Source organism: Sus scrofa, chromosome 17, assembly GCF_000003025.6.
Source record: "Sus scrofa isolate TJ Tabasco breed Duroc chromosome 17, Sscrofa11.1, whole genome shotgun sequence".
Classification (NCBI taxonomy): domain Eukaryota; kingdom Metazoa; phylum Chordata; class Mammalia; order Artiodactyla; family Suidae; genus Sus; species Sus scrofa.
Genome location: NC_010459.5, coordinates 13,576,700 through 13,604,249, shown reverse-complemented (window position 1 = coordinate 13,604,249; position 27,550 = coordinate 13,576,700). Strand labels below are relative to the sequence as shown.

Genomic DNA, 27,550 nt, shown 5'->3' with positions numbered 1-27,550 from the left:
AGCCACAGCAACACAGGATCCAAGCCATGTCTGCAACTTATACCAGAGCTCACAGCAGTCCCAGATCCTTAACCCACTCAGTGAGGCCAGGGAGTGAACACACAACCTCATAGTTACTAGTCCGATTCGTTTCCACTGAGCCATAATGGGAACTCCTAAGACTATTATTTAAAAAAAAAAAAAGTGGAGAGAGAGAGAGGCTAGAAAAGTTCTCAGATCACTAAATTTCCTAAGTAACTTCTGTGAAGGTACAATCGACAACGAAAGTGCAAATGAAGTACAAAGAAAATGCAGAAACCTGCGGAGCAATCAAGACAATTGACAAGCATGGTTTTAAGGAGTCCCTGTCTGGAGTAGGCTTTAGCCTGGAACACGGAGAGAGGGGGTCAGCGAGGCACCTCCTTGCCTAGCACTGCTTTTCTCCTGGGCCCCAAGTTTGAAAAAACACGCTGCCTGAGGCGACCAATCCAGTGCAGGCATCTTCCCACCGTCTCGGGCCCCGCCTCCTGCCGCCCCTCCCCCTCCAGGCCGCACGTGCCTGGGGGGCGGGAGGCGTTGCCTGGATACCTAACGGTTGAGCGGAAAGATTCTCAACTGCCTACTTTGCCACTTGGCTCTGAGCGAGACGGTGGTGCTAACCTAGAGCGCTTGCCTGTGTTGGGCTCAGGACGCGGGGAAAAGCCAAGGGGGAGGTGTGGTGTGCCTGAAGCCCATTGGCTGGAAGATGAAGAAGCTTTTTGGCTTCGGCAGTAAGACGACCGTGCTGTCCGCCGGCTCCTCCGGGGAGGGCAGTAGTGGAGTCAACCAGCTGCCCGGGTACCATGTCCGAGACAAGGATCTCGGGAAGATACACAGGGCAGCCTGTGAGGGCGATGTGGCCAGAGTGCAGCAGATCCTGCTGCTCAGGAGAAATGGCCCCAATGATAAAGACAAGAGGAACAGGTAACCAGGTGGCCAGGAGGGGGACGAGGGTGGGGGCAGACCTGGGAGGAGCCCTCCTGTCAGTTTTTCCTCAGAGGCTCCACGGACATCTACAGGGCGTCTAGTGCCCAGTAGGTTTATAGGCACCAAAAGCAGAAGCTTTAGCTGGTTTCAAAACTGCCCATAATTCCCCTTAAAGATCACTTCACTGACGGTTTTAAAGTGATTTTACTGAATGAATACCTGCAGTTATAGGAACAGAGTTCAACATAAACGGTATTTCATTTTTATTTTTTATTCTTGTCTTTTGTTTTTTATTCTTATTTTTTTTTTAGAGCTTCACCTGCAGTATATGAAGGTTCCGAGGGTAGGGGTTGAATCAGAGCTATAGCAGCTGGCCTACACCACAGCCACAGCAATGGCAGATCCAGCCCTATCTGTGACTTAGGGCAATGCTGGATCCTTAACCCACTGAGTGAGGCCAGGGATCAAACCCGCATCCTCATGGATACTAGTTGGGTTTGTTAAACCCTGAGCCATGACAGGAACTCCAACAGTATTTTGGTTTTAATGTGCACAATTTTATATTTGTAGTTTTATTTTTATTTTATTTTGGTTTCATCCATGGCATGTGGCATTTCTTGGGGCCAGGGATTGAATCCCAGTGGCAGCTGGACCAGGGATGCCTGAATGCTGCAGGCATGGCCTGAGGACACATAAGGAAGAAGTCCCCTCAAATAGAGGAGTTTCCCTGGTGGCCTAGAGGGCTAAGGATCTGGCATTGTCACTGCTGTGGCTCAGATCGGTGTTGTGGCATGCGTTCACTCCCTGGCCCTGGAACTTCTGCATCGTAGAGGAGCAGAGAAATAAAAATATTTCAATATGGAAAGTGAGGACAGTATCAGAAGAAGACACAAATGCCTATTCATACCTTTTTTTATGCTGACAAAGACCTTCCTAAGAATGACTCCAAATGCAAGAATTTTAGAGGTTGATTTAATAACATAAAAAATTTAAAACCCGCTCTATCAGAAAATAAGATTAACAAAAGAAAACACAAAGGCCTTTACAAAATTTACAACAGAGTTGTATCAGACAGATAATGTATACATACACACACACACACACACACACACACACACTATCATCATCATTTATAGAGACGTCATTGAAATCAACAAGGGAAAAAAAACCTCTAATTTGCAATTTGGGCAAAGTGGCTTTTTGTACATCTGTAAGTGACCCTTGGATGTAGGAAAAAAAATATATAGTGTTGCTGGTAAGAAAAGGAATTTAAAAGAGGAATGAAATACCATTTTCTTTTATGTGAAGATAAAGAACTGTGGTACTTGTACTTACCGGTGCTTCAAGTTTAAGTCACTTTTTGACTTTTCTTTTTCTTTTTCTTTTTTTCTTTTTGAGTGTGCCAGCAGCATGAGGAAGTTTCCAGGCCAGAAGTCAAAACCTTGCTACAGCAGCCATCCAAGCCACTGCAGGGACAACACCAGATCCTTGACCTGTTGCTCCACAAGAGAACTCCACTTTTGACTTTTCAAAGAAGCACTTTGGTGATAAGTACCCCATCATAAAATGTATAGTCCCCTTACACATCAATTCTATTTATACACATTAGACATAAATCCTTAGAGATAAATAACATGGAGTGTGCTTTTCTCAACACTGTGTAGAACAGCAATGTATTAGGAGGAACTCGAAAAAAGGACTCTAAGTAAAATGCAGTGCATCTGGTGTGGAGCAACATGTGACCTTGGAAGGTGGCTCAGATAATAGCTGTATGTTGACCTGCAAAGGTGTACTTTGGTAAATCATTGAGAAAATCAATTGGATTACGTATAAACACAAGAAAACTGTGGTCTTATCTAAATCAAAAATATGTACCAGAATGGAACAAAATTTACTTCTGAGCATTTGTATTACACATGAAATTTTCATTTCCTTTTTAAAAATTAGGTGATTTCTTCAATCACCCTGTAAAAAAATTCTAGTAACTTCTTGTGATGAATGAAATAATTCTGGGAAAGAGCAATGATATGAATCTTGCATATAGAAACATAATTCCTCCCTTGCCATTTTTTCATTTGTTTGTTTTTTTCTGAACTTTTTGGGGGATTGCTATCTTCTGACCAGTCTTAGTCTCTTCAGAAGTAAAGGCAGGAGTTCCCTTGTAGTGCCTGCCGCAGCTTAAGGATCGGGTTCAGTCCCTGCCTGGGAACTTCCACCCGCCATGGGTATGGCCAACAAAAAAGGAAAGGGAATCTTTTTGTAGATTTTACTTGGTATATATTTAATTATATACATGTATTTTCAATCACCTTTGGCTTATTTACATATGATATGTAAGTGATTATATATTAGTCATTTTACTTTGCATTTTTTGGAAAAGAAAAAGTAGTATAAATGATGCATATCACTATTGCAAGCGTTTATAAGGTACTGGTCATGTGCTTATAAAACAAAAAGTAAACAATAAGCATGTGTAAATGGTTATTAATATGGCAAAAGTATTGCCTTACTTTTCTAGATGTTTTGCTTAGAAATACTGAACACTCCAACTATATTTATTTATTCTTTTAGTCTGTTTGTTAATCCAGTATGACTTGAATACCTATTTTGTGGCAGACATATTCTACTCAGGGCCCTTCATCTATCTCCTAGAACCCTGTCATCCTTAAAGAATTCATATTGCCTCCTATGAGCAAGGAGAGAAATTTAAAGTTAAAGCATTGACTTAATCTCAGTTGAAGCTTATCTGCCCTTCTTACACACAAAAGCTTTTCTGACGGAAGGAAGTTGTAAAAGATAACCTCTACCTGTCCTTTTGAAAGCTGATAATACTAATAATGATCTTTGGAAATGATGGATTTCATAAATCTATAAATCCAAATGATGAATAAAATGAGCCATGCCTATTCACTGTAATCCTGAATTTTCTGGAGCTTAAAGTTCCCTGAAAAGCAGAATAAGAAGTACTTTTTTAAAAAGTTCTTGGCTTATTTAGTTATTTAATTCTCCTTCCCCATAATGCTTTTGCTTATCATCATCATCATCATAATTATTATTATCATTATCATTATTGTCTTTTTAGGGCCACACCTGTGGCATACGGAGGTTCCCAAACTAGGGGTCAAACTGGAGCTGTAGCTGCTTGCCTACAGCATAGCCACAGCAATGTGGGATCTGAACTGCATCTGCAACCTACACCACAGCTCACAGCAACGCTGGATCCTTAACCAAGGCAGGAATCGAACCTGTGTCCTCATGGATGCTAGTCATATTCGTTTCCGCTAAGCCACAGTGGGAACTTCCTGTTTTATTACTTTTTAAATTGAAGAATATTTGATGTACAGTGTTGCCCATAATGCTTTTAGGAAGTAAAATGTATTTCAGTGCCAGCCATGGGACTAGAATGGCAGTAGATCTGTTGTATAGACCATTATTTCACTTAATCCATAAGGCACCATGGACTGTATGATGCCCTACTCTTTTATGTACCAGTAAGAAATTTTAGGAGTTCTCTTGTGACAGAGCAGGTTAAGAATCTGGCGTAGTCACTGCAGTGGCTTGGCTCGCAGCTGTGGCAGGTGTTTGATCACTGGCCCTGGAAATTCCACCTGCTACAGGTGCAGCCAAAAACAAAACAAGACAAAACAAAAAAGCCTAAAGAAATTAAGAAATGTTGCCAACTCACAGATCTAGAGAACAAGCTGGTGGGTACCACAGGGTAAGGGAAGGGGAGGGGCCAATATGGGGTAAGAGGACTAACAGGTACAAACTATTAGGTTTAAAATAAGTAATAAGGATATGTTGTACAACAGGAATATGGCCAATATTTTATAATAAATATTAATGGAGTATAGACTTTATAATCTGCGCATCTGTATATTGTATCAGTATACACATATAACATCTGTTTTTATTGACGATTTCAATTTCAATTTAAAACACAGAAACTGGAGTTCCTGTCATGGCGCAGTGGTTAATGAATCTGATTAGGAACGATGAGGTTATGGGTTCGATCCCTGGCCTAAACTCAGTGGGTTGAGGATCTGGCATTGCTGTGAGCTGTGGTGTAGGTTGCAAAAGGGGCTCGGATCCCACGTTGCTGTGGCTGTGGCATAAGCGGGCAGCCACAGCTCCCATTCAACCCCTAGCCTAGGAACCTCTATATGCCACAAGTGTGACCCTAAAAAAAGACAAAAAAGATCAAACAACAACAACAAAACTAACAAACAGGCAGAAACTTCAGACAAAAGATATCAAGATAATTAACAGAATAGAAAAATTGAGAAATGATAAAAAAAATTAGTGCTGCCGATTATAGTTCTAAGACATTGTGAATTATCAATTGCATTCCAAAGTCAGAGATGCTTTACTCAGATTCTGTTGATGGGGAAATGGAGGCACAGAAAGGCTGAGTGACAGCTGAGAAGTGACAGAGTTCAAGTAGAATTCAACCCCAAGTGGAGCTGAATCTCTAGGTGATGTTTTTTTCTTTGGAGATGCTATTCTTTCATTGATGTGCTTGCTGAGTGATAAGAGCTAAGAAGTATTGCTCTTTCTTTAGAAGCAAAGTAAGTACTTCTCTTAAAGGGAAAGGAACAGCATATTTCTGAATGTTTACTTCATTGTATGTTTTGAAATAGGACAGTGCAATGTCCTAAAAAGCCCACTCATTTTGATAGGACTGCTCTGCATCTGGCCTGTGCCGGTGGCCGTCCAGCAGTGGTGACTCTACTGGCAAAGTGGAAATGCCAGCTTAACATCTGTGACAGTGAGAACAGGACAGCACTGATAAAGGTATGTAGTGGCCCACCATGTTACCAGGAAATGCATTTGATTCATGACTTAGAGTGAAAATGTGTTTATCTCATTTCAGTCTAAGGCTTTGGTGAAACTTGTGGAATGTTTCCTTTGAATTCTCAGAACTTACCACCTGTTTCTTGGCATAATTACTGACAGGCTGTCCAATGTCAGCAAGAAGAATGTACCAGTATTCTGCTGGAACATGGTGCCGACCCAAATCTTGTGGATGTCAAGGGCTACACGGCCCTCCACTATGCTGCCTTTGGTCCGAATATCTCCATCGCAGCAAAGCTGCTTTCGTACAATGCTAACATAGAAGCAAGAGACAAGGTATGGCTCAACTAACTTCCTTTTTAAATACAAGCGGTTGTGGGTTTTGACGTACATGTATTTTATTTATAATACTATGTATACTGAGTACTATGCATCAGGCCCTGTTACCAGGGAAAACACATCAGAGGCTAGAAAAGGTGGTGCCCACAGAAAGGGCAGAGCTTGGTCTCCCAGCCACTCTTGACCCCAGAAGGAAAAACTTCCCCTTAGGAGGGAAGGCTCAGCCTCCACCCATTCACTGGGTCAGCACTGAACATTTAGGAGACGGATGAAGAAATCTGCATTTCAGGCTGCTCTTAAAGAATCAGTCTGGTCCCCCTTGAGCCCTTAGGATTGTTTGGTCTGCAGTCAGAGGCCAGCCCTTCTAGGTGGGGCCTGGGTTCCCTGTGTGCTGTCCTCCCCTGAGTTCTTCACGTACCCAGGTCACCGACTTTGCCTCCTGAAGCATTTAGGAGTTAACAGTTCCTCTTGGACAGTTTCTTCTGACAGAAATTTGAAGATTGTAATGCCTGACTGTATTAATTTATAGTCTAGTTCATATTTTACAATAATCTCTCAAGAATGGGACGTTAAAACTTATACCTTGCTGTTTGTTTTTTTGTTTGTTTGCTTGCTTGCTTGTTTGCGGGCATATGGAAGTTCCTGGGCCAGGGATGGAATCTGAGCTGCAGCTGTGACCTAGGTCATAGCTGCGGCAAAGCTGGCTCCCTAACTCACTGCACTAGGCTGGGGGTCAAACCCTCCCAGTCTCAGAGAAATCACCAGATCCTTAACCCTCTGGGCCACAGCAGGAGCTCCATCAACTGCTTTGAAGAACTCTCTTTCTTTACCTATACATGTAAAGAATCAATTCCAATTGGAATATCTAGCAACCTTAGGAGGTTAATCATGGCAGTCGTTGGATAGGTTAGGCATACTGCAGACAGCATTAGATCATTCTCCTCAGCATTGTTCCTTAAAAATGCAATTGTCTTAAGGGCTATATTATTATCTTGGAGTATTGTTTAGAGTCCTGATAGAGCAAGAAAATAACTACACTTATGGTCTACCTGAAAAATACTGTGAGAGAAGCAAAACGCTCAGAACCAGTAACTATTGGAAGTGAGTTTTGGAGACTGAGACTTTGCAGTTAACCTTTCAAGGAGGTAGAGGAGGAGCGTTTTAAAGAGAAGGAGCACCGAGAAGGAAGGGGGTCCTTTTTATGGACTTTCTGTAGTATCCACTTAAGTTCAGAGACTCTTTTCTATGTTTTAAATTCCATTTATAAAAGTGTCCTTTTGTACACTATAAATTGTTTTTGCTGTTTTACAGGATGACCTGACTCCGCTTTTACTTGCTGTCAGTGAAAACCAACAGCAAATGGTGGAATTTTTATTACAGAAAGAAGCCAACATACATGCAGTTGACAAGATGAAAAGGTATAGTAGTTCATTCTGAAGGAAGAAAGTGTGGTGCTGTTCTAGAGTGGTAACAGAAAGATGAAATCAATAGGTATAACTTATCCTCAACACGTCATCAGTGAGGGAAACAAAGCAATTATTCTGACTGGGTAGCATGAAAATCACTAGATCGCAGGATATTTGTTTTCCTGTATCATATCTACTACGGTCACTTTCGACCTGATTTTTTGGGGTCATATGATCTTACAAGAGCTGAGGGATTTCATATTAGTCTTATAAAGTTTGGACTCTAAGTTTTAATTTACACAGTATTAAATTTCTGATTGCATTTTTAATACTATTTTAACCTCTACTTTGTATATATTTTTCCTTAAAAGATGCATATGAAACATAAAGGAGTTGGTTTTGACTTTTTCAACTTTTTTGGCCACACCTGCGGCATGCAGAAGTTCTGATCCAGGCATCAGATCCTCACCACAGCTATAACCAGAGCCATAGCAGTGACAGTGCCCGATTCTTAAGCTGCCAAGACGCAAGGGAACTCCTGAATTTGTCATTGGAATGAATCTTTGCTTTACGTTGCTTTCTTTGAAGAATAGTGGTGATATTACGTTATACTATCTGCCCGTTAATCCCTACTACCAGATATTATGGACTCATCACTTTTATCCTTTTTTAGTTCTAGTATAATTTGGTGTTTTTATTTTTTTATTTTTAATTGATAAGGTTAAAGGAGGAATGATAGCTTTGATTGAAAAGCATTTCCTTTAAGGAAAACAAGTCATAGGTGGGTGATTCAGGGGGAAGAGATGGGCTTTAGATTCAGACTGGGTTTAAGTCCTAACCTTCCTACTTGTTAGGTGTATGACCTTGGGAGCCGTACTTCCTGTCAAGGAACATGTTTCCTGATAAGCAAAGAGAGGATAGTAATATATCCTTCAGGCACGGATGTTGATAAGAAAAATTCTATGTCCTGTTTTTAATTTAGTGCCCAACACATTCTTAGCAGCATCATTAACAGTGACCACGATTGCTTTCATTGGCATTATTATTATCGTTACTATTGTTATTATTACTCTTACTCTTACTATGGTTTTAAGCCTGCAAATAGCTTTTCCTTAGCCTGACCTCTAGCTGACTTTGAAGCAAAATGTTTGAGTAAGGAAGAAATGGGAAATTCTTCCTTTAAATACTCACTCACTTCAGATAAGTGACCTCAGCATAATTTATTGTCCATCAGTGACTTTAAAGTAGCCACTTCTCTCACATGCTATTCCAGCAGGGCAGAAGACTTCTTTTTTGGCCCTTCATTCTAGCTTTGGATGTAATTTACAAAGGTGAACCCTTGGGCATGTAAATGGTCAATTCTACATGGATGGGCAAGATATTAACTTGATAAAACATATCAAAAGAGCTGCTTAGGAGTTCCCGTCGTGGCACAATGGTTAACGAATCCGACTAGGAACCATGAGGTTGCGGGTTCGGTCCCTGCCCTTGCTCAGTGGGTTAACGATCCAGCGTTGCCGTGAGCTGTGGTGTAGGTTGCAGACGCGGCTCGGATCCCGCATTGCTGTGGCTCTGGCGTAGGCCGGTGGCTATAGCTCCGATTCAACCCCTAGCCCGGGAACCTCCATATGCCGAGGGAGCGGCCCAAGAAATAGCAACAACAACAACAACAACAACAACAACAACAACAATAAAGACAAAAGACAAAAAAAAAAAAAAAAAAAAGCTGCTTAATTCAGTTAACTAGAGTTCTGAAGCTTGAAGCTCTCTCTCTGTATTTTAGAACAGCCCTCATACTTGCTGTAAATTTTGCATCATCAAGTGTAGTCAGGCTGCTTCTTGAGCAAGGCGTTGATATCTCTCCTCAAGATCGCTATGGACGGAATGCAGAAGACTATGCTGTTATCAAGGGTCATCAAATGTAAGTGTTTGCATTAAAGTACCATTTATATCCCTGAACTGAGGTGACAAATCACTTACCAGTTCCTTGTTATGTGACAGGTGAGAATTCAGTTTGATGCAGGTGGCTTGGGAATGCCTTGGAGATACTCCACGTCATCAGCTGGACACCAGGCCAAAGGCCAGCCTAGTTTGATGTGGCCTGGGCACAGGATTCTTGATTCCAGCGCTCTTAAGGCCTTGATCTTTAGGATGCTGACATTGTCTATTTCATTCCAAGTGTAACCCCTATGCGTGGAGCACAAAGAGTGTCCCATCTCTGATTTTTTGAACTGGCTTTTTGGGTCTGAAGTGTTTAGTTTAAGCAGAAAATCCTATTTTTTGTTGTTGTTCCCTCAGGACTTCCTTCTCTACTCTCCCACTTGACTTTTCCAAGAACCTAAGTGAGGTCAAAGAGACAGTCCTCCTCCACAGTCATTAGGAGGGAAAAAGTGATGTTCCGATCATTCCATTGTTTCCACTGATTCCATTACTGCAGCATTGCTACGAAAACTGGCCTTCACAGGGTCTCCTTGGCAGCTGAATCTCTGGAGTCTAGGTGTTGTTCTGTAAAGACCTGACTTAAAATCATTTTAAAGGAAAAGAAAAAAGAAACCAGTCCTGCAGTCAGGTCATGATGGATCTCTTCTCCCAGGATGCCCTTGTTGATCCAGGTTCCTCTAGCTTCATGGTGCCCCACCCTTAGGCTGAAAAGCGACACCGTTTTCAGTTCTCCCACAGAGGCTTGTGGCTCAGTCTCTGTTCCACAGCATCGGCACCCAGTCTGGCAGCTGGGCCTCCTAGCTTTAACCAAGCACACCCTGCACCCCACTGCCCAAGCCTTATGTGGAGTGCACATCGTAGCCCAGATCTTCACAAGAAGTTATCCGTGGAGGCTTTTGGTTGTCTTTTCTCCCAGCAGATGTTAGTGGGGACCATTTTAGGCTGTCAGATTCCAGTGATGCTGCAGGGAGAGATCAGACTTTCCTTTCTCCTGTGGTACCAGACCTGAACCTTAAGGCTGCATTCTATCCTGTGGAGCAGTCTTCTTAGGTTGTGGAAGGTCCCATGTCATCCTTCCCAGACTAGTAGGTGCCAGCTGGCCTGAGAGTCCATAGGTAAGCTCGGCCCCTCCAGTCATGTTTCCCACTGTCCTCAAAATCTTCCAGATGCTTTCCATAGGTGTCAGCCTTCAGCATACTTTCATATTCTCATTCCTAAGGACGCCATTCACCAGAAATCCCTGAGTCTCTAGTAGGTTAGTTGGCATTAGCAGAGGGAAGCCCTGGCCATGACTCATCAGTGCCCAGCCTACAAGTAGGGTTATGTCTTCTATGTAAATTGGAGATGACCATGGAGCTGAAGCATCATTCTAGTGCAGACCTGCTGGTTCAGAGTTTGAGTAGATAGAGAAGGAAACCGTAGTGGTCCAAGCCAGGTCCTGACTTCTGTTAGGTTTCTGCTCTTGGTGCGATTAGCTGCAATAATGGGGGACCACGATGTTCTCTAATTTAATGAGGCCATATATTTATAGATAAATTCACTTACAAATGATCTCATAGCTGAGATTCCCTAAATGGCAAACCACAAAGAGAGAACAGCTAATCACCATAATTAGAAACATTTTTTTCCCCTGAAACCTGCAATGTTGGACTATTATACCTATGAAAAAACACACATTGGGTTTTCTTTGGGGTTCCAATATACCTCTAGTGATAAAGTTCAAGAAGGAATGATTCTATTCTTTCGGTCTCTCTATGACGTTTTTGGGGATCTATTATCTCCTCAGATCCTCCCAATGCCCTTGTGAATCGAGGCAGTGAGACTCCAGTGTCATAGAAGAAGACGTTGAGCTGAAGAGATGCAACTTTTCCAGGAAAAAATAACAGTTAGTTACAGAGCTAGGATTTCTCAGCTGCAGATACTTTCCATGTATCAAGCTTTCCCTAGTTAATTTATTGCACTTTCCTGCCCTCAATTCAATGACTACTTCACCGTGCTTTATTTTACTCTGTAATTAGATGCTAAGTAAAATACTTGTAAAACATACAAATTTGAAGTATATGGGACAGCTGAAGTTTTCACATTAGCTCTGATATTGTCAGACATCGAAGAATTTAATATATATGGTAACTGCTTTTTACATGAATATTACATAGTAATATTATTTACCATATTCTTTTATACATAGAATGCACAACCTGATTTTGAAATATAAAGGAGAAAAGGGACTTAAAACACCTTCTCGAGACACTATACTAGGTAAGACAGCTGATAGTGAATTACTTTTAGTGATCTTACCATAGAGAAATTAAGAGTGAGGATATTTTGATAATGAAAGAGCAGTGAAAAGAACCTTGTGTAAATTGCTTCCGTTTTTTTTTTTTTAGTTAATTAAATTTTTAAACTTTAGCATTCAGAATTCTTTAAAAGATCAATTTATGTAATGTAATATCAGAGACAGTGTTGAAAAGAAACGAATGCATTGAATGCATTTAGCTATGGACCTTAAATCCTGTAAATAAGAAAAAATTTTTTTTCTTTGATGGTTCCTTTAAGGCCAACCCTGAAGCATATGGAAGTTCCCAGGCTAGGGGTCTAATGAGAGCTGGAGCTTCTGGCCCACACCACAGCCACAACAATACCGGATCTGAGCAGCATCTGTGACCTATGCTGCAGCTTGGGGCAACCTCTGATCCATAACCCGCTGAGCGAGTCTAGGGAGGGAACTCCCATCCTCACAGAGACAACCCTGGGTGCTTAGCCTGCTGAGTCACAGGGGAAACTCTTTTTTTTTTTTTTTTTTTTTTTTTTTTTAATGGCTATATCTGGCCCAGGGATTGAAACAAAGCTGGAGCTGCAGAAATGCCAGACTCTTTAACCCAGTGTGCCAGGCCTCGAGTTGAGTCTGCACCTCTGCAGTGACCCGAGCTGCTGCTAGATCAAAAAGAATTCTACGTTAGTGTGTTGCATTTGCTGTATAATCACATCATAACAAGTCGGTCTTGTTATAAAAATGGCCCTTTACTTTTTACAACACACGGATTGCGTTTCATAGATGAGTACTAGTCATCGCATGGTGATTCGTCTCCGCACAAAAGTTACCTTCTTGGACTTCCCGTGCGGCTCACAGCAAAAAAAAAGTTACCTTCTTTAAAGCTGGGAACTTAGCAGTTGATTCCTGGTGCTATAAACAAATGACAAAAAGACAAGAACTGCAGAACTGAGCTGGTGCTCAGCATACCAATGAGAGATTATTTTTGAAAGCTACCTGCCAATAGTACAGAAGTCGGAAAAGCAATGCCTGGCCAAGAAGCGCTGGTTTTCTTCATGGGAAAATTCATACTCTAGAATGTGTTATTCATCATCAGGATTCTCTCTCTTTTTAAAAAATTCTGGTTAAAATATGGTTGTTGTTTGAGTCACATTATGTTCTGACATCACTGTTTCATCAACCCCTTTATAACTTTATTCAAATAGATCGCACAGCAGAGGGACCTCCAAGGCAGACATCAGGAGAAACGGAGTCAAAGCAAGGTATTCGGTGAAAGGACCTGACTGTAATTCGGTATAACACATTCATCCAAATCATACCAATTTCATGTAAATAATGGAATTGTTTCAGCGGTTCTCCAAACCGCACCAGGGTCAGTCATTCACTACAACTCCCAGGTTTCAGACATAGCGAAAGGAAGGAGGGAGGAAAGAAACACATGAAGTGGGTGATTGTGGAAGTAACGAGGAAATTGGGGAGAACGCCTTGCAAGGGGCTTCAGTGTATTTGCACTGAAACCCAATCAGATCATTGCTGCTCATAATCCTGGCAGAGGGTGCTAGCCTGGTCAACCACAGCCACCCTCATCCCTGTCAGGCATCAAGGTACAGGTGTATTGGCATTGTTATGCATGTGAGGTTAAGTTGAATATGGAGCATTGGTCGTTGTTGTTGTTTTTAAGGTAGCCGATATTTGTTAAGATCCTTTTCAACACTGACATGAGATACCAAACCCAACAGATTGTGGAAACAGAAGAAATGAATCGGATTCATTCCCTAAATGATAAATTGGTATTATATCATAAATACTACGCTGATTTTAAAATAAAACATCATTGATATCTAATACGGCTGTTGCATTTGAATTTATTGTGTCTTTTTGATAATCATATTTCAATATTGAATATTGTCTCTACATTATTCTCAGATGTGCCCAGAGACCTCCTTGGCGAGTGGATTAGGCAACTCTAAGAGGGCTAAACAAGAGGATCCAAGAAATAGAGGCATAGAAGAGGCCCACACGGTATGGAAAATTGAATATTTCTATGCAGTATTACTCTGCAAGTATATATCCCAGATGGTCAGTTCCACACACTCTCTCTGATGAGAAATGAATTGTACATTCAACTGAAGTGCCATCCCAAATGGGTGCCTCCTAAATCAGAGAGCAAATTGAAGATGATGATAAACGCTTGCAGTATAATGGGGTCCATGCTGCCGCGGTATTGCATGAAAGAGAGGCTGTTGCATTTTCCCATCAGCTCTCACTTTATCCCCTTGGGATCATGATCCGTTCCTCTGATTGGAAACGACTTTTCTCCTCATCAGCCAGCATGTTCACATTGCTGTGTGTGCACTTTGCTAGTGCAAAATCATTGGAAACATAACATTCCTTCCTTTTGAAATCTTAACTGCATGTTTTGTTAAACCTACATGCCTCTTGCTTATTCCGGGTCTATAATGAATGCACACTTCTCTCGGGTTCCTGTCCTAACTCCCCGCACCCAAGAGAGAACACCAAAACCTAACACACTCATTGCCAGAGCCAAGCAGCCGAACTCCACTTGGTACTGACTCTGCATAAATGAATACCTAGCTTTCGTATTTACAGCTAATTGATACACGTTCGTTTTGCCTTTTAGCTTCTCCTGAAAAACATCCTCACTCGAAGGTAACGCTTTTAGACTTTTAGCTTGAAATAAGAACTACAGATTTTATCGTGTGTATGTTATGTTTTAATCAACTCTAATCCAAACCCATTCAGCCTCCAGTTGGAGTGACCAATGTTCGTAAAATAAAAGTTGGAACAAAGGATTTGCCAACGTCCAGATCAGGTAAATTTTGCGATACAAATGTAACTCTGAAAAGTAGGACACTAAAATAGTTGAAATGTTCACAGTCTTCTTACTCATGATTCTGTTACTGTTTTTTTTTTTTTTTTTTTTTGAATTTAATGGGAGGATTTGAGGTAAATAAGGTAGATGTTACTGTTGGTGTCTAAGCTTTGAAAGGTATTTCCAAGCATAAGAAACATAGATTTCGTTGTCCTTTTATTTATGAAGTGTTTGGTTCCTGTTTTTAAAATAGAGACAAACAGCAGCATGCCATTATGTGGAATGCTGGTCGAAGTGGATTCTCTCTCTCTCTCTTTTTTTTTTTTTTAACGTTTTTATTGTAGTTGACTTACAGTGTTCTGTCAAGTACAGCAAAAGGACCCAGCCATGCACACATAGGCATTCTCCTTCACATACCATCGTCTGTCATGTTCTGTGACACATGATTGCATGTAGTTCCCTGTGCTGTCCAGGCGGACCCCATGGCCTATCCATTCTAAAGGCAGTTATGTGCATGTACGAACCCAAACTCCCAGTCCCTCCCACTCCCTCACCCTCAACACGGGAAGATGTGTAACAGGAAAACTGCAAAATAAATAGGAATAACTTCAAGCCATTCCTGTAGATAATTCCCCTTCTCAGTTGCTACCATTCGTAAAATATTAAGCAGAGCCTTGTTCTCCAAGGACCCAGGATTTATGCATTTATTCATTAACAGTGATTGATTCTGTGCATGGCCCTGATCATTTCAGTCTTTTGTTTTTGGTTTTTTTTTCTTTGGTTTTTTTGTTTTTTTGTTTGTTGTTGCATTTTTTTGTTTCTTTTGTTTTGTTTTGTTTTATTTTTGAGGGCCGTACCCAGGACATATGGAGGTTCCCAGGCTAGGGGTCTAATGAGAGCTGGAGCTTCTGGCCCACACCACAGCCACAACAATACCGGATCTGAGCAGCATCTGTGACCTATGCTGCAGCTTGGGGCAACCTCTGATCCATAACCCGCTGAGCGAGTCTAGGGAGGGAACTCCCATCCTCACAGAGACAACCCTGGGTGCTTAGCCTGCTGAGTCACAGGGGAAACTCTTTTTTTTTTTTTTTTTTTTTTTTTTAATGGCTATATCTGGCCCAGGGATTGAAACAAAGCTGGAGCTGCAGAAATGCCAGACTCTTTAACCCAGTGTGCCAGGCCTCGAGTTGAGTCTGCACCTCTGCAGTGACGCGAGCTGCTGCTAGATCAAAAAGAATTCTACGTTAGTGTGTTGCATTTGCTGTATAATCACATCATAACAAGTCGGTCTTGTTATAAAAATGGCCCTTTACTTTTTACAACACACGGATTGCGTTTCATAGATGAGTACTAGTCATCGCATGGTGATTCGTCTCCGCACAAAAGTTACCTTCTTGGACTTCCCGTGCGGCTCACAGCAAAAAAAAAGTTACCTTCTTTAAAGCTGGGAACTTAGCAGTTGATTCCTGGTGCTATAAACAAATGACAAAAAGACAAGAACTGCAGAACTGAGCTGGTGCTCAGCATACCAATGAGAGATTATTTTTGAAAGCTACCTGCCAATAGTACAGAAGTCGGAAAAGCAATGCCTGGCCAAGAAGCGCTGGTTTTCTTCATGGGAAAATTCATACTCTAGAATGTGTTATTCATCATCAGGATTCTCTCTCTTTTTAAAAAATTCTGGTTAAAATATGGTTGTTGTTTGAGTCACATTATGTTCTGACATCACTGTTTCATCAACCCCTTTATAACTTTATTCAAATAGATCGCACAGCAGAGGGACCTCCAAGGCAGACATCAGGAGAAACGGAGTCAAAGCAAGGTATTCGGTGAAAGGACCTGACTGTAATTCGGTATAACACATTCATCCAAATCATACCAATTTCATGTAAATAATGGAATTGTTTCAGCGGTTCTCCAAACCGCACCAGGGTCAGTCATTCACTACAACTCCCAGGTTTCAGACATAGCGAAAGGAAGGAGGGAGGAAAGAAACACATGAAGTGGGTGATTGTGGAAGTAACGAGGAAATTGGGGAGAACGCCTTGCAAGGGGCTTCAGTGTATTTGCACTGAAACCCAATCAGATCATTGCTGCTCCATAGAATCCTGGAAGCAGGAGGGGTGCTAGCCCTGGGGTCAACCACAGCCACCCCTCATCCCTGTCAGGCATCAAAGGTACAGGTGGTATTGGCATTTGTTATGCATGTGAGGTTAAGTTGAATATGGAGGCATTGGTCGTTGTTGTTGTTTTTAAGGTAGCCGATATTTTGTTAAGATCCTTTTCAACACTGACATGAGATACCAAACCCAACAGATTGTGGAAACAGAAGAAATGAATCGGATTCATTCCCTAAATGATAAATTGGTATTATATCAGTAAATACTACGCTGATTTTAAAATACAAAACATCATTGATATCTAATACGGCTGTTGCATTTGAATTTATTGTGTCCTTTTTGATAATCATATTTCAATATTGAATATTGTCTCTACATTATTCCTCAGATGTGCCCCAGAGACCTCCTTGGGCGAGTGGATTAGGCAACTCTAAGAGGGCTAAACAAGAGGATCCAAGAAATAGAGGCATAGAAGAGGCCCACACGGGTATGGAAAATTGAATATTTCTATGCAGTATTACTCTGCAAGTATATATCCCAGATGGTCAGTTCCACACACTCTCTCTGATGAGAAATGAATTGTACATTCAACTGAAGTGCCATCCCAAATGGGTGCCTCCTAAATCAGAGAGCAAATTGAAGATGATGATAAACGCTTGCAGTATAATGGGGTCCATGCTGCCGCGGTATTGCATGAAAGAGAGGCTGTTGCATTTTCCCATCAGCTCTCACTTTATCCCCTTGGGATCATGATCCGTTCCTCTGATTGGAAACGACTTTTCTCCTCATCAGCCAGCATGTTCACATTGCTGTGTGTGCACTTTGCTAGTGCAAAATCATTGGAAACATAACATTCCTTCCTTTTGAAATCTTAACTGCATGTTTTGTTAAACCTACATGCCTCTTGCTTATTCCGGGTCTATAATGAATGCACACTTCTCTCGGGTTCCTGTCCCTGTCCTAACTCCCCGCACCCAAGAGAGAACACCAAAACCTAACACACTCATTGCCAGAGCCAAGCAGCCGAACTCCACTTGGTACTGACTCTGCATAAATGAATACCTAGCTTTCGTATTTACAGCTAATTGATACACGTTCGTTTTGCCTTTTAGCTTCTCCTGAAAAACATCCTCACTCGAAGGTAACGCTTTTAGACTTTTAGCTTGAAATAAGAACTACAGATTTTATCGTGTGTATGTTATGTTTTAATCAACTCTAATCCAAACCCATTCAGCCTCCAGTTGGAGTGACCAATGTTCGTAAAATAAAAGTTGGAACAAAGGATTTGCCAACGTCCAGATCAGGTAAATTTTGCGATACAAATGTAACTCTGAAAAGTAGGACACTAAAATAGTTGAAATGTTCACAGTCTTCTTACTCATGATTCTGTTACTGTTTTTTTTTTTTTTTTTTTTTTGAATTTAATGGGAGGATTTGAGGTAAATAAGGTAGATGTTACTGTTGGTGTCTAAGCTTTGAAAGGTATTTCCAAGCATAAGAAACATAGATTTCGTTGTCCTTTTATTTATGAAGTGTTTGGTTCCTGTTATTAAATAGAGACAAACAGCAGCATGCCATTATGTGGAATGCTGGTCGAAGTGGATTCTCTCTCTCTCTCTCTCTTTTTTTTTTTTTTTTTTAATGTTTTTATTGTAGTTGACTTACAGTGTTCTGTCAAGTACAGCAAAAGGACCCAGCCATGCACACATAGGCATTCTCCTTCACATACCATCGTCTGTCATGTTCTGTGACACATGATTGCATGTAGTTCCCTGTGCTGTCCAGGCGGACCCCATGGCCTATCCATTCTAAAGGCAGTTATGTGCATGTACGAACCCAAACTCCCAGTCCCTCCCACTCCCTCACCCTCAACACGGGAAGATGTGTAACAGGAAAACTGCAAAATAAATAGGAATAACTTCAAGCCATTCCTGTAGATAATTCCCCTTCTCAGTTGCTACCATTCGTAAAATATTAAGCAGAGCCTTGTTCTCCAAGGACCCAGGATTTATGCATTTATTCATTAACAGTGATTGATTCTGTGCATGGCCCTGATCATTTCAGTCTTTTGTTTTTGGTTTTTTTTCCTTTGGTTTTTTTGTTTTTTTTGGTTTGTTGTTGCATTTTTTTGTTTCTTTTGTTTTGTTTTGTTTTATTTTTGAGGGCCGTACCCAGGGCATATGGAGGTTCCCAGGCTAGGGGTCTAATGAGAGCTGGAGCTTCTGGCCCACACCACAGCCACAACAATACCGGATCTGAGCAGCATCTGTGACCTATGCTGCAGCTTGGGGCAACCTCTGATCCATAACCCGCTGAGCGAGTCTAGGGAGGGAACTCCCATCCTCACAGAGACAACCCTGGGTGCTTAGCCTGCTGAGTCACAGGGGAAACTCTTTTTTTTTTTTTTTTTTTTTTTTTAATGGCTATATCTGGCCCAGGGATTGAAACAAAGCTGGAGCTGCAGAAATGCCAGACTCTTTAACCCAGTGTGCCAGGCCTCGAGTTGAGTCTGCACCTCTGCAGTGACGCGAGCTGCTGCTAGATCAAAAAGAATTCTACGTTAGTGTGTTGCATTTGCTGTATAATCACATCATAACAAGTCGGTCTTGTTATAAAAATGGCCCTTTACTTTTTACAACACACGGATTGCGTTTCATAGATGAGTACTAGTCATCGCATGGTGATTCGTCTCCGCACAAAAGTTACCTTCTTGGACTTCCCGTGCGGCTCACAGCAAAAAAAAAAAGTTACCTTCTTTAAAGCTGGGAACTTAGCAGTTGATTCCTGGTGCTATAAACAAATGACAAAAAGACAAGAACTGCAGAACTGAGCTGGTGCTCAGCATACCAATGAGAGATTATTTTTGAAAGCTACCTGCCAATAGTACAGAAGTCGGAAAAGCAATGCCTGGCCAAGAAGCGCTGGTTTTCTTCATGGGAAAATTCATACTCTAGAATGTGTTATTCATCATCAGGATTCTCTCTCTTTTTAAAAAATTCTGGTTAAAATATGGTTGTTGTTTGAGTCACATTATGTTCTGACATCACTGTTTCATCAACCCCTTTATAACTTTATTCAAATAGATCGCACAGCAGAGGGACCTCCAAGGCAGACATCAGGAGAAACGGAGTCAAAGCAAGGTATTCGGTGAAAGGACCTGACTGTAATTCGGTATAACACATTCATCCAAATCATACCAATTTCATGTAAATAATGGAATTGTTTCAGCGGTTCTCCAAACCGCACCAGGGTCAGTCATTCACTACAACTCCCAGGTTTCAGACATAGCGAAAGGAAGGAGGGAGGAAAGAAACACATGAAGTGGGTGATTGTGGAAGTAACGAGGAAATTGGGGAGAACGCCTTGCAAGGGGCTTCAGTGTATTTGCACTGAAACCCAATCAGATCATTGCTGCTCCATAGAATCCTGGAAGCAGGAGGGGTGCTAGCCCTGGGGTCAACCACAGCCACCCCTCATCCCTGTCAGGCATCAAAGGTACAGGTGGTATTGGCATTTGTTATGCATGTGAGGTTAAGTTGAATATGGAGGCATTGGTCGTTGTTGTTGTTTTTAAGGTAGCCGATATTTTGTTAAGATCCTTTTCAACACTGACATGAGATACCAAACCCAACAGATTGTGGAAACAGAAGAAATGAATCGGATTCATTCCCTAAATGATAAATTGGTATTATATCAGTAAATACTACGCTGATTTTAAAATACAAAACATCATTGATATCTAATACGGCTGTTGCATTTGAATTTATTGTGTCCTTTTTGATAATCATATTTCAATATTGAATATTGTCTCTACATTATTCCTCAGATGTGCCCCAGAGACCTCCTTGGGCGAGTGGATTAGGCAACTCTAAGAGGGCTAAACAAGAGGATCCAAGAAATAGAGGCATAGAAGAGGCCCACACGGGTATGGAAAATTGAATATTTCTATGCAGTATTACTCTGCAAGTATATATCCCAGATGGTCAATTCCACACACTCTCTCTGATGAGAAATGAATTGTACATTCAACTGAAGTGCCATCCCAAATGGGTGCCTCCTAAATCAGAGAGCAAATTGAAGATGATGATAAACGCTTGCAGTATAATGGGGTCCATGCTGCCGCGGTATTGCATGAAAGAGAGGCTGTTGCATTTTCCCATCAGCTCTCACTTTATCCCCTTGGGATCATGATCCGTTCCTCTGATTGGAAACGACTTTTCTCCTCATCAGCCAGCATGTTCACATTGCTGTGTGTGCACTTTGCTAGTGCAAAATCATTGGAAACATAACATTCCTTCCTTTTGAAATCTTAACTGCATGTTTTGTTAAACCTACATGCCTCTTGCTTATTCCGGGTCTATAATGAATGCACACTTCTCTCGGGTTCCTGTCCTAACTCCCCGCACCCAAGAGAGAACACCAAAACCTAACACACTCATTGCCAGAGCCAAGCAGCCGAACTCTACTTGGTACTGACTCTGCATATATGAATACCTAGCTTTCGTGTTTGTAGCTAATTGATACACGTTCGTTTTGCCTTTTAGCTTCTCCGGAAAAACATCCTCACTCGAAGGTAACGCTTTTAGACTTTTAGCTTGAAGTAAGAACTACAGATTTTATCGTGTGTATGTTATGTTTTAATCAACTCTAATCCAAACCCATTCAGCCTCCAGTTGGAGTGACCAATGTTCGTAAAATAAAAGTTGGAACAAAGGATTTGCCAACGTCCAGATCAGGTAAATTTTGCGATACAAATGTAACTCTGAAAAGTAGGACACTAAAATAGTTGAAATGTTCACAGTCTTCTTACTCATGATTCTGTTACTGTTTTTTTTTTTTTTTTTTTTTGAATTTAATGGGAGGATTTGAGGTAAATAAGGTAGATGTTACTGTTGGTGTCTAAGCTTTGAAAGGTATTTCCAAGCATAAGAAACATAGATTTCGTTGTCCTTTTATTTATGAAGTGTTTGGTTCCTGTTTTTAAAATAGAGACAAACAGCAGCATGCCATTATGTGGAATGCTGGTCGAAGTGGATTCTCTCTGTCTCTTTTTTTTTTTAACGTTTTTATTGTAGTTGACTTACAGTGTTCTGTCAAGTACAGCAAAAGGACCCAGCCATGCACACATAGGCATTCTCCTTCACATACCATCGTCTGTCATGTTCTGTGACACATGATTGCATGTAGTTCCCTGTGCTGTCCAGGCGGACCCCATGGCCTATCCATTCTAAAGGCAGTTATGTGCATGTACGAACCCAAACTCCCAGTCCCTCCCACTCCCTCACCCTCAACACGGGAAGATGTGTAACAGGAAAACTGCAAAATAAATAGGAATAACTTCAAGCCATTCCTGTAGATAATTCCCCTTCTCAGTTGCTACCATTCGTAAAATATTAAGCAGAGCCTTGTTCTCCAAGGACCCAGGATTTATGCATTTATTCATTAACAGTGATTGATTCTGTGCATGGCCCTGATCATTTCAGTCTTTTGTTTTTGGTTTTTTTTTCTTTGGTTTTTTTGGGTTTTTTTGCTTGTTGTTGCATTTTTTTGTTTCTTTTGTTTTGTTTTGTTTTATTTTTGAGGGCCGTACCCAGGACCTATGGAGGTTCCCAGGCTAGGGGTCTAATGAGAGCTGGAGCTTCTGGCCCACACCACAGCCACAACAATACCGGATCTGAGCAGCATCTGTGACCTATGCTGCAGCTTGGGGCAACCTCTGATCCATAACCCGCTGAGCGAGTCTAGGGAGGGAACTCCCATCCTCACAGAGACAACCCTGGGTGCTTAGCCTGCTGAGTCACAGGGGAAACTCTTTTTTTTTTTTTTTTTTTTTTTTTTAATGGCTATATCTGGCCCAGGGATTGAAACAAAGCTGGAGCTGCAGAAATGCCAGACTCTTTAACCCAGTGTGCCAGGCCTCGAGTTGAGTCTGCACCTCTGCAGTGACCCGAGCTGCTGCTAGATCAAAAAGAATTCTACGTTAGTGTGTTGCATTTGCTGTATAATCACATCATAACAAGTCGGTCTTGTTATAAAAATGGCCCTTTACTTTTTACAACACACGGATTGCGTTTCATAGATGAGTACTAGTCATCGCATGGTGATTCGTCTCCGCACAAAAGTTACCTTCTTGGACTTCCCGTGCGGCTCACAGCAAAAAAAAAGTTACCTTCTTTAAAGCTGGGAACTTAGCAGTTGATTCCTGGTGCTATAAACAAATGACAAAAAGACAAGAACTGCAGAACTGAGCTGGTGCTCAGCATACCAATAAGAGATTATTTTTGAAAGCTACCTGCCAATAGTACAGAAGTCGGAAAAGCAATGCCTGGCCAAGAAGCGCTGGTTTTCTTCATGGGAAAATTCATACTCTAGAATGTGTTATTCATCATCAGGATTCTCTCTCTTTTTAAAAAATTCTGGTTAAAATATGGTTGTTGTTTGAGTCACATTATGTTCTGACATCACTGTTTCATCAACCCCTTTATAACTTTATTCAAATAGATCGCACAGCAGAGGGACCTCCAAGGCAGACATCAGGAGAAACGGAGTCAAAGCAAGGTATTCGGTGAAAGGACCTGACTGTAATTCGGTATAACACATTCATCCAAATCATACCAATTTCATGTAAATAATGGAATTGTTTCAGCGGTTCTCCAAACCGCACCAGGGTCAGTCATTCACTACAACTCCCAGGTTTCAGACATAGCGAAAGGAAGGAGGGAGGAAAGAAACACATGAAGTGGGTGATTGTGGAAGTAACGAGGAAATTGGGGAGAACGCCTTGCAAGGGGCTTCAGTGTATTTGCACTGAAACCCAATCAGATCATTGCTGCTCCATAGAATCCTGGAAGCAGGAGGGGTGCTAGCCCTGGGGTCAACCACAGCCACCCCTCATCCCTGTCAGGCATCAAAGGTACAGGTGGTATTGGCATTTGTTATGCATGTGAGGTTAAGTTGAATATGGAGGCATTGGTCGTTGTTGTTGTTTTTAAGGTAGCCGATATTTTGTTAAGATCCTTTTCAACACTGACATGAGATACCAAACCCAACAGATTGTGGAAACAGAAGAAATGAATCGGATTCATTCCCTAAATGATAAATTGGTATTATATCAGTAAATACTACGCTGATTTTAAAATACAAAACATCATTGATATCTAATACGGCTGTTGCATTTGAATTTATTGTGTCCTTTTTGATAATCATATTTCAATATTGAATATTGTCTCTACATTATTCCTCAGATGTGCCTCATAGACCTCCTTGGGCGAGTGGATCAGGCAACTCTAAGAGGGCTAAACAAGAGGATCCAAGAAATAGAGGCATAGAAGAGGCCCACACGGGTATGGAAAATTGAATATTTCTATGCAGTATTACTCTGCAAGTATATATCCCAGATGGTCAGTTCCACACACTCTCTCTGATGAGAAATGAATTGTACATTCAACTGAAGTGCCATCCCAAATGGGTGCCTCCTAAATCAGAGAGCAAATTGAAGATGATGATAAACGCTTGCAGTATAATGGGGTCCATGCTGCCGCGGTATTGCATGAAAGAGAGGCTGTTGCATTTTCCCATCAGCTCTCACTTTATCCCCTTGGGATCATGATCCGTTCTTCTGATTGGAAACGACTTTTCTCCTCATCAGCCAGCATGTTCACATTGCTGTGTGTGCACTTTGCTAGTGCAAAATCATTGGAAACAACATTTCTTCCTTTTGAAATCTTAACTGCATGTTTTGTTAAACCTACATGCCTCTTTCTTATTCGGGGTCTATAATGAATGCATACTTCTCTCGGGCTCCTGTCCTAACTCCCCGCACCCAAGAGAGAACACCAAAACCTAACACACTCATTGCCAGAGCCAAGCAGCCGAACTCTACTTGGTACTGACTCTGCATATATGAATACCTAGCTTTCGTGTTTACAGCTAATTGATACACGTTCGTTTTGCCTTTTAGCTTCTCCGGAAAAACATCCTCACTCGAAGGTAACGCTTTTAGACTTTTAGCTTGAAGTAAGAACTACAGATTTTATCATGTGTATGTTATGTTTTAATCAACTCTAATCCAAACCCATTCAGCCTCCAGTTGGAGTGAAAAATGTTGTTCGTAAAAAAGCAGTTGGAACAAAGGATTTGCAAGCGTCCAGATCAGGTAAATTTCGCAATACAAATGTAACTCTGAAAAGTAGGACACTAAAATAGTTGAAATGTTCACAGTCTTCTTACTCATGATTCTGCTACTGTTTTTTTTTTTGAATTTAATGGGAGGATTTGAGGTAAATAAGGTAGATGTTACTGTTGGTGTCTAAGCTTTGAAAGGTATTTCCAAGCATAAGAAACATAGATTTCGTTGTCCATTCATTTATGCAGTGTTTGGTTCCTGTTATTAAATAGAGACAAACAGCAGCATGCCATTATGTGGAATGCTGGTTGAAGTGGATTCTCTCTCTCTCTTTTTTTTTTTTTAACGTTTTTATTGTAGTTGACTTACAGTGTTCTGTCAAGTACAGCAAAATGACCCAGCCATACACACGCTCTCCCCCGATCATTTTGGATGCGAAGTATTTCTGGAAACATGTCAGTTTGAGCCTGAACCAGCCTTTTTGCTTATTAAAGCCTTCAGACTCATATCCCTCCATTTATTTGTGTGCCCTTCAAATGCATCCTTCCCATGACACTTAGAGTGATCTGTCTCAGGTGCATGTAGGACCGTGAACCACTCTAGAAAGCAAATGAATGTCCAGGCATCTTACAATGACGTAAAAGGTATTCATATCCGGACTTTTGCCTGACTCTCTATCTCCAGCCTTTTCTGGCTGTCCTTTGCTCCTGTCATCTGAACAGCTGTTGAGACCCTCCTCACCTCTTCCTGTAGTGTAGACAAATGTTCACCTGACTGCATTCTTCTCTTCCTGCCTCAGAATAGCCTTGCCTGCCCTCTCCATTTCCTGCCCTCTGTTCCTTTGAATCTGACTGACCTCACTGTGGACTGACTTCAGGCATTATTGCTAGAAAGCCATCTCTGACACCTTTTATCTATATTCTTCTTCTTTTTATGCCCACTATTGAGCAGGGACTCAATAGACAGTTATTGAGTAAAAGAAATAGAGACTGTTTATACAAAGGTGATGTTTAAAAGCAGGTCCTGGATTTCCCACTACAGCACAGTGGGTTAACAATCTGACTGCAGCTGCTCAGGTTTTGGGCAGTGTGTGTTCAGCCGTTGGCTGTCAGTCAGTTAATGGATCTGGGCTTGCGGGATAGGTAGAGCTGCGCTATGGCTCAAATTTGATCCCTGGCTCAGAAACTTCCAAATACTGTGGGTGCAGCCAAAAAACCAAACCAAACAAAAACAACCACCACCAAAAAGAACTTGTCCTCCACAGTCTGAAAGATAAGAGACATGTAAAAAATGATTTCCAGTTCAGGTGGAGAAATTGACTACAAAAAATCGATAAAACGCTAAGGTAGCTCCAGGGGAAGAGATACCTATTTATCTGGGGAAAGATAGCCATAATCAAGGAGGCCTTCTCAAAGCAACCTGAGTCTGAAAACATGAAAAGAAATTTGTCAGAGCAATAGAGGAACACATTTCAGCATAAGAAACTGAGAAAAGCGTAGACATAACAATTTTTGGAAACCAAGAATAATTTTGCTGTTGACATTTCATGTGCTATTAAAAAGGTGCACTTATCTTTGCTGTACAGCAGAAATTGACAGCAATTTAAATCAACTGTACTAGAAAAAAATAATCTTTAAACCATGATTTCAGTTGAAACATAAAACAGTGCAATTATGATGCAAACAGAGGATGTTGTGACTTTGTCTGCTTGTCCTGGTTTTTTGTTTGGTTGGTTGGTTTTTGCTTCTTAGGGCCAACCTGCAGCACAAGGATGTCCCCATGCTAGGGGTCAAATCAGAACTACTACAGCCGCCTATGCCACAGCCACAGCTATGTGGGTTCTGAGCCATGTCTGCGACCTACAGCATAGCTCACAGCAACGCCTGATCCCCAACCCACTGAGCAAAGACAGGAATCGAACCCGCATCTTCAGGGATACTAGGTGGATGCGTTTCCGCTGAAACTAGTATTGAATCGTGTCCTGTATTTTTGCTTTTCATTTTGTTCCTCGATATTTGGTGGATGAATTTGTGAATGAATGTTTGGGGTGTTTGTCTAGTACTGCATGGATATGTTACTGTGCTGTTCAAGTGTGAGACAAAGGATTTCTATGAAAGTATAATGAGTTATTATATGCTCTCAGCCAAAGGGCAGTGATAATTCCCACTCACTGTGTTTTTCTGTTGACTTGGCTTCTCGCCTGTGCCTTCACCCAAGGTCAGTTGATCACTGGCCTCCGAGAATGCTGACGTAACCTCAGGACTTGCTGCCCTGCATTTCCCCCTCCTGGAACCTTGGTGTTCACGGTAACCACCATTATTAGGTATTTTTTTAGAAAATTAGGTCTTGTCATGTTGCCCCTCGCTTACAGTCCAGCTGCTGCTTCTCTTTGCTGTGTGGTTAAAGGCCACAGTCAATCCTCTGGCTTCCTCTTGTACCCATTTTAGACCCTTCTTTCCAGGGGAACTTTAGAATCAGCTTGTCTCTTTCTTTAAGAAAAATCTGCTAGTCTTCTGCAAATGAGTTCTGGATCATGTTGCATCTACCGATTTCTTTGGGGGAGAACTGACTTCTTAACAATAGTGAGTTTTCAAGCCTTGGAGAAAGACCATTTCTCCATTCCTGCAGATCTTCCTTGAATTTCTCCGTAATATTTTGGAGTTTTCAGTGTATCGATGTCTCCGTCTTTTATGTGGTTACCTGTATTTCTTCTTTTTCAGGGCAGTTGTAACTAGTATATTTTAAATGTTAATTTCTGAGGGTTTATTCTGA

At 41.4% G+C, this 27,550-nt stretch overlaps 1 protein-coding gene across 1 annotated transcript in view; it reads left to right on the top strand.

Moving 5' to 3' along the window:
- The window catches only part of LOC100155289 (ankyrin repeat domain-containing protein 26-like), a 93,374-nt gene continuing 66,383 nt past the window's right edge, over positions 560–27,550 (top strand). Inside the window, 14 exon segments of the mRNA XM_021078249.1 lie at positions 560–942; positions 5,625–5,739; positions 5,902–6,075; positions 7,390–7,496; positions 9,268–9,405; positions 11,614–11,684; positions 12,903–12,966; positions 16,299–16,386; positions 17,888–17,957; positions 21,198–21,226; positions 21,320–21,389; positions 23,889–23,996; positions 24,614–24,642; positions 24,736–24,808. Coding sequence (XP_020933908.1) covers positions 725–942; positions 5,625–5,739; positions 5,902–6,075; positions 7,390–7,496; positions 9,268–9,405; positions 11,614–11,684; positions 12,903–12,966; positions 16,299–16,386; positions 17,888–17,957; positions 21,198–21,226; positions 21,320–21,389; positions 23,889–23,996; positions 24,614–24,642; positions 24,736–24,808 — 1,354 coding nt within the window. The 5' untranslated portion in view covers positions 560–724.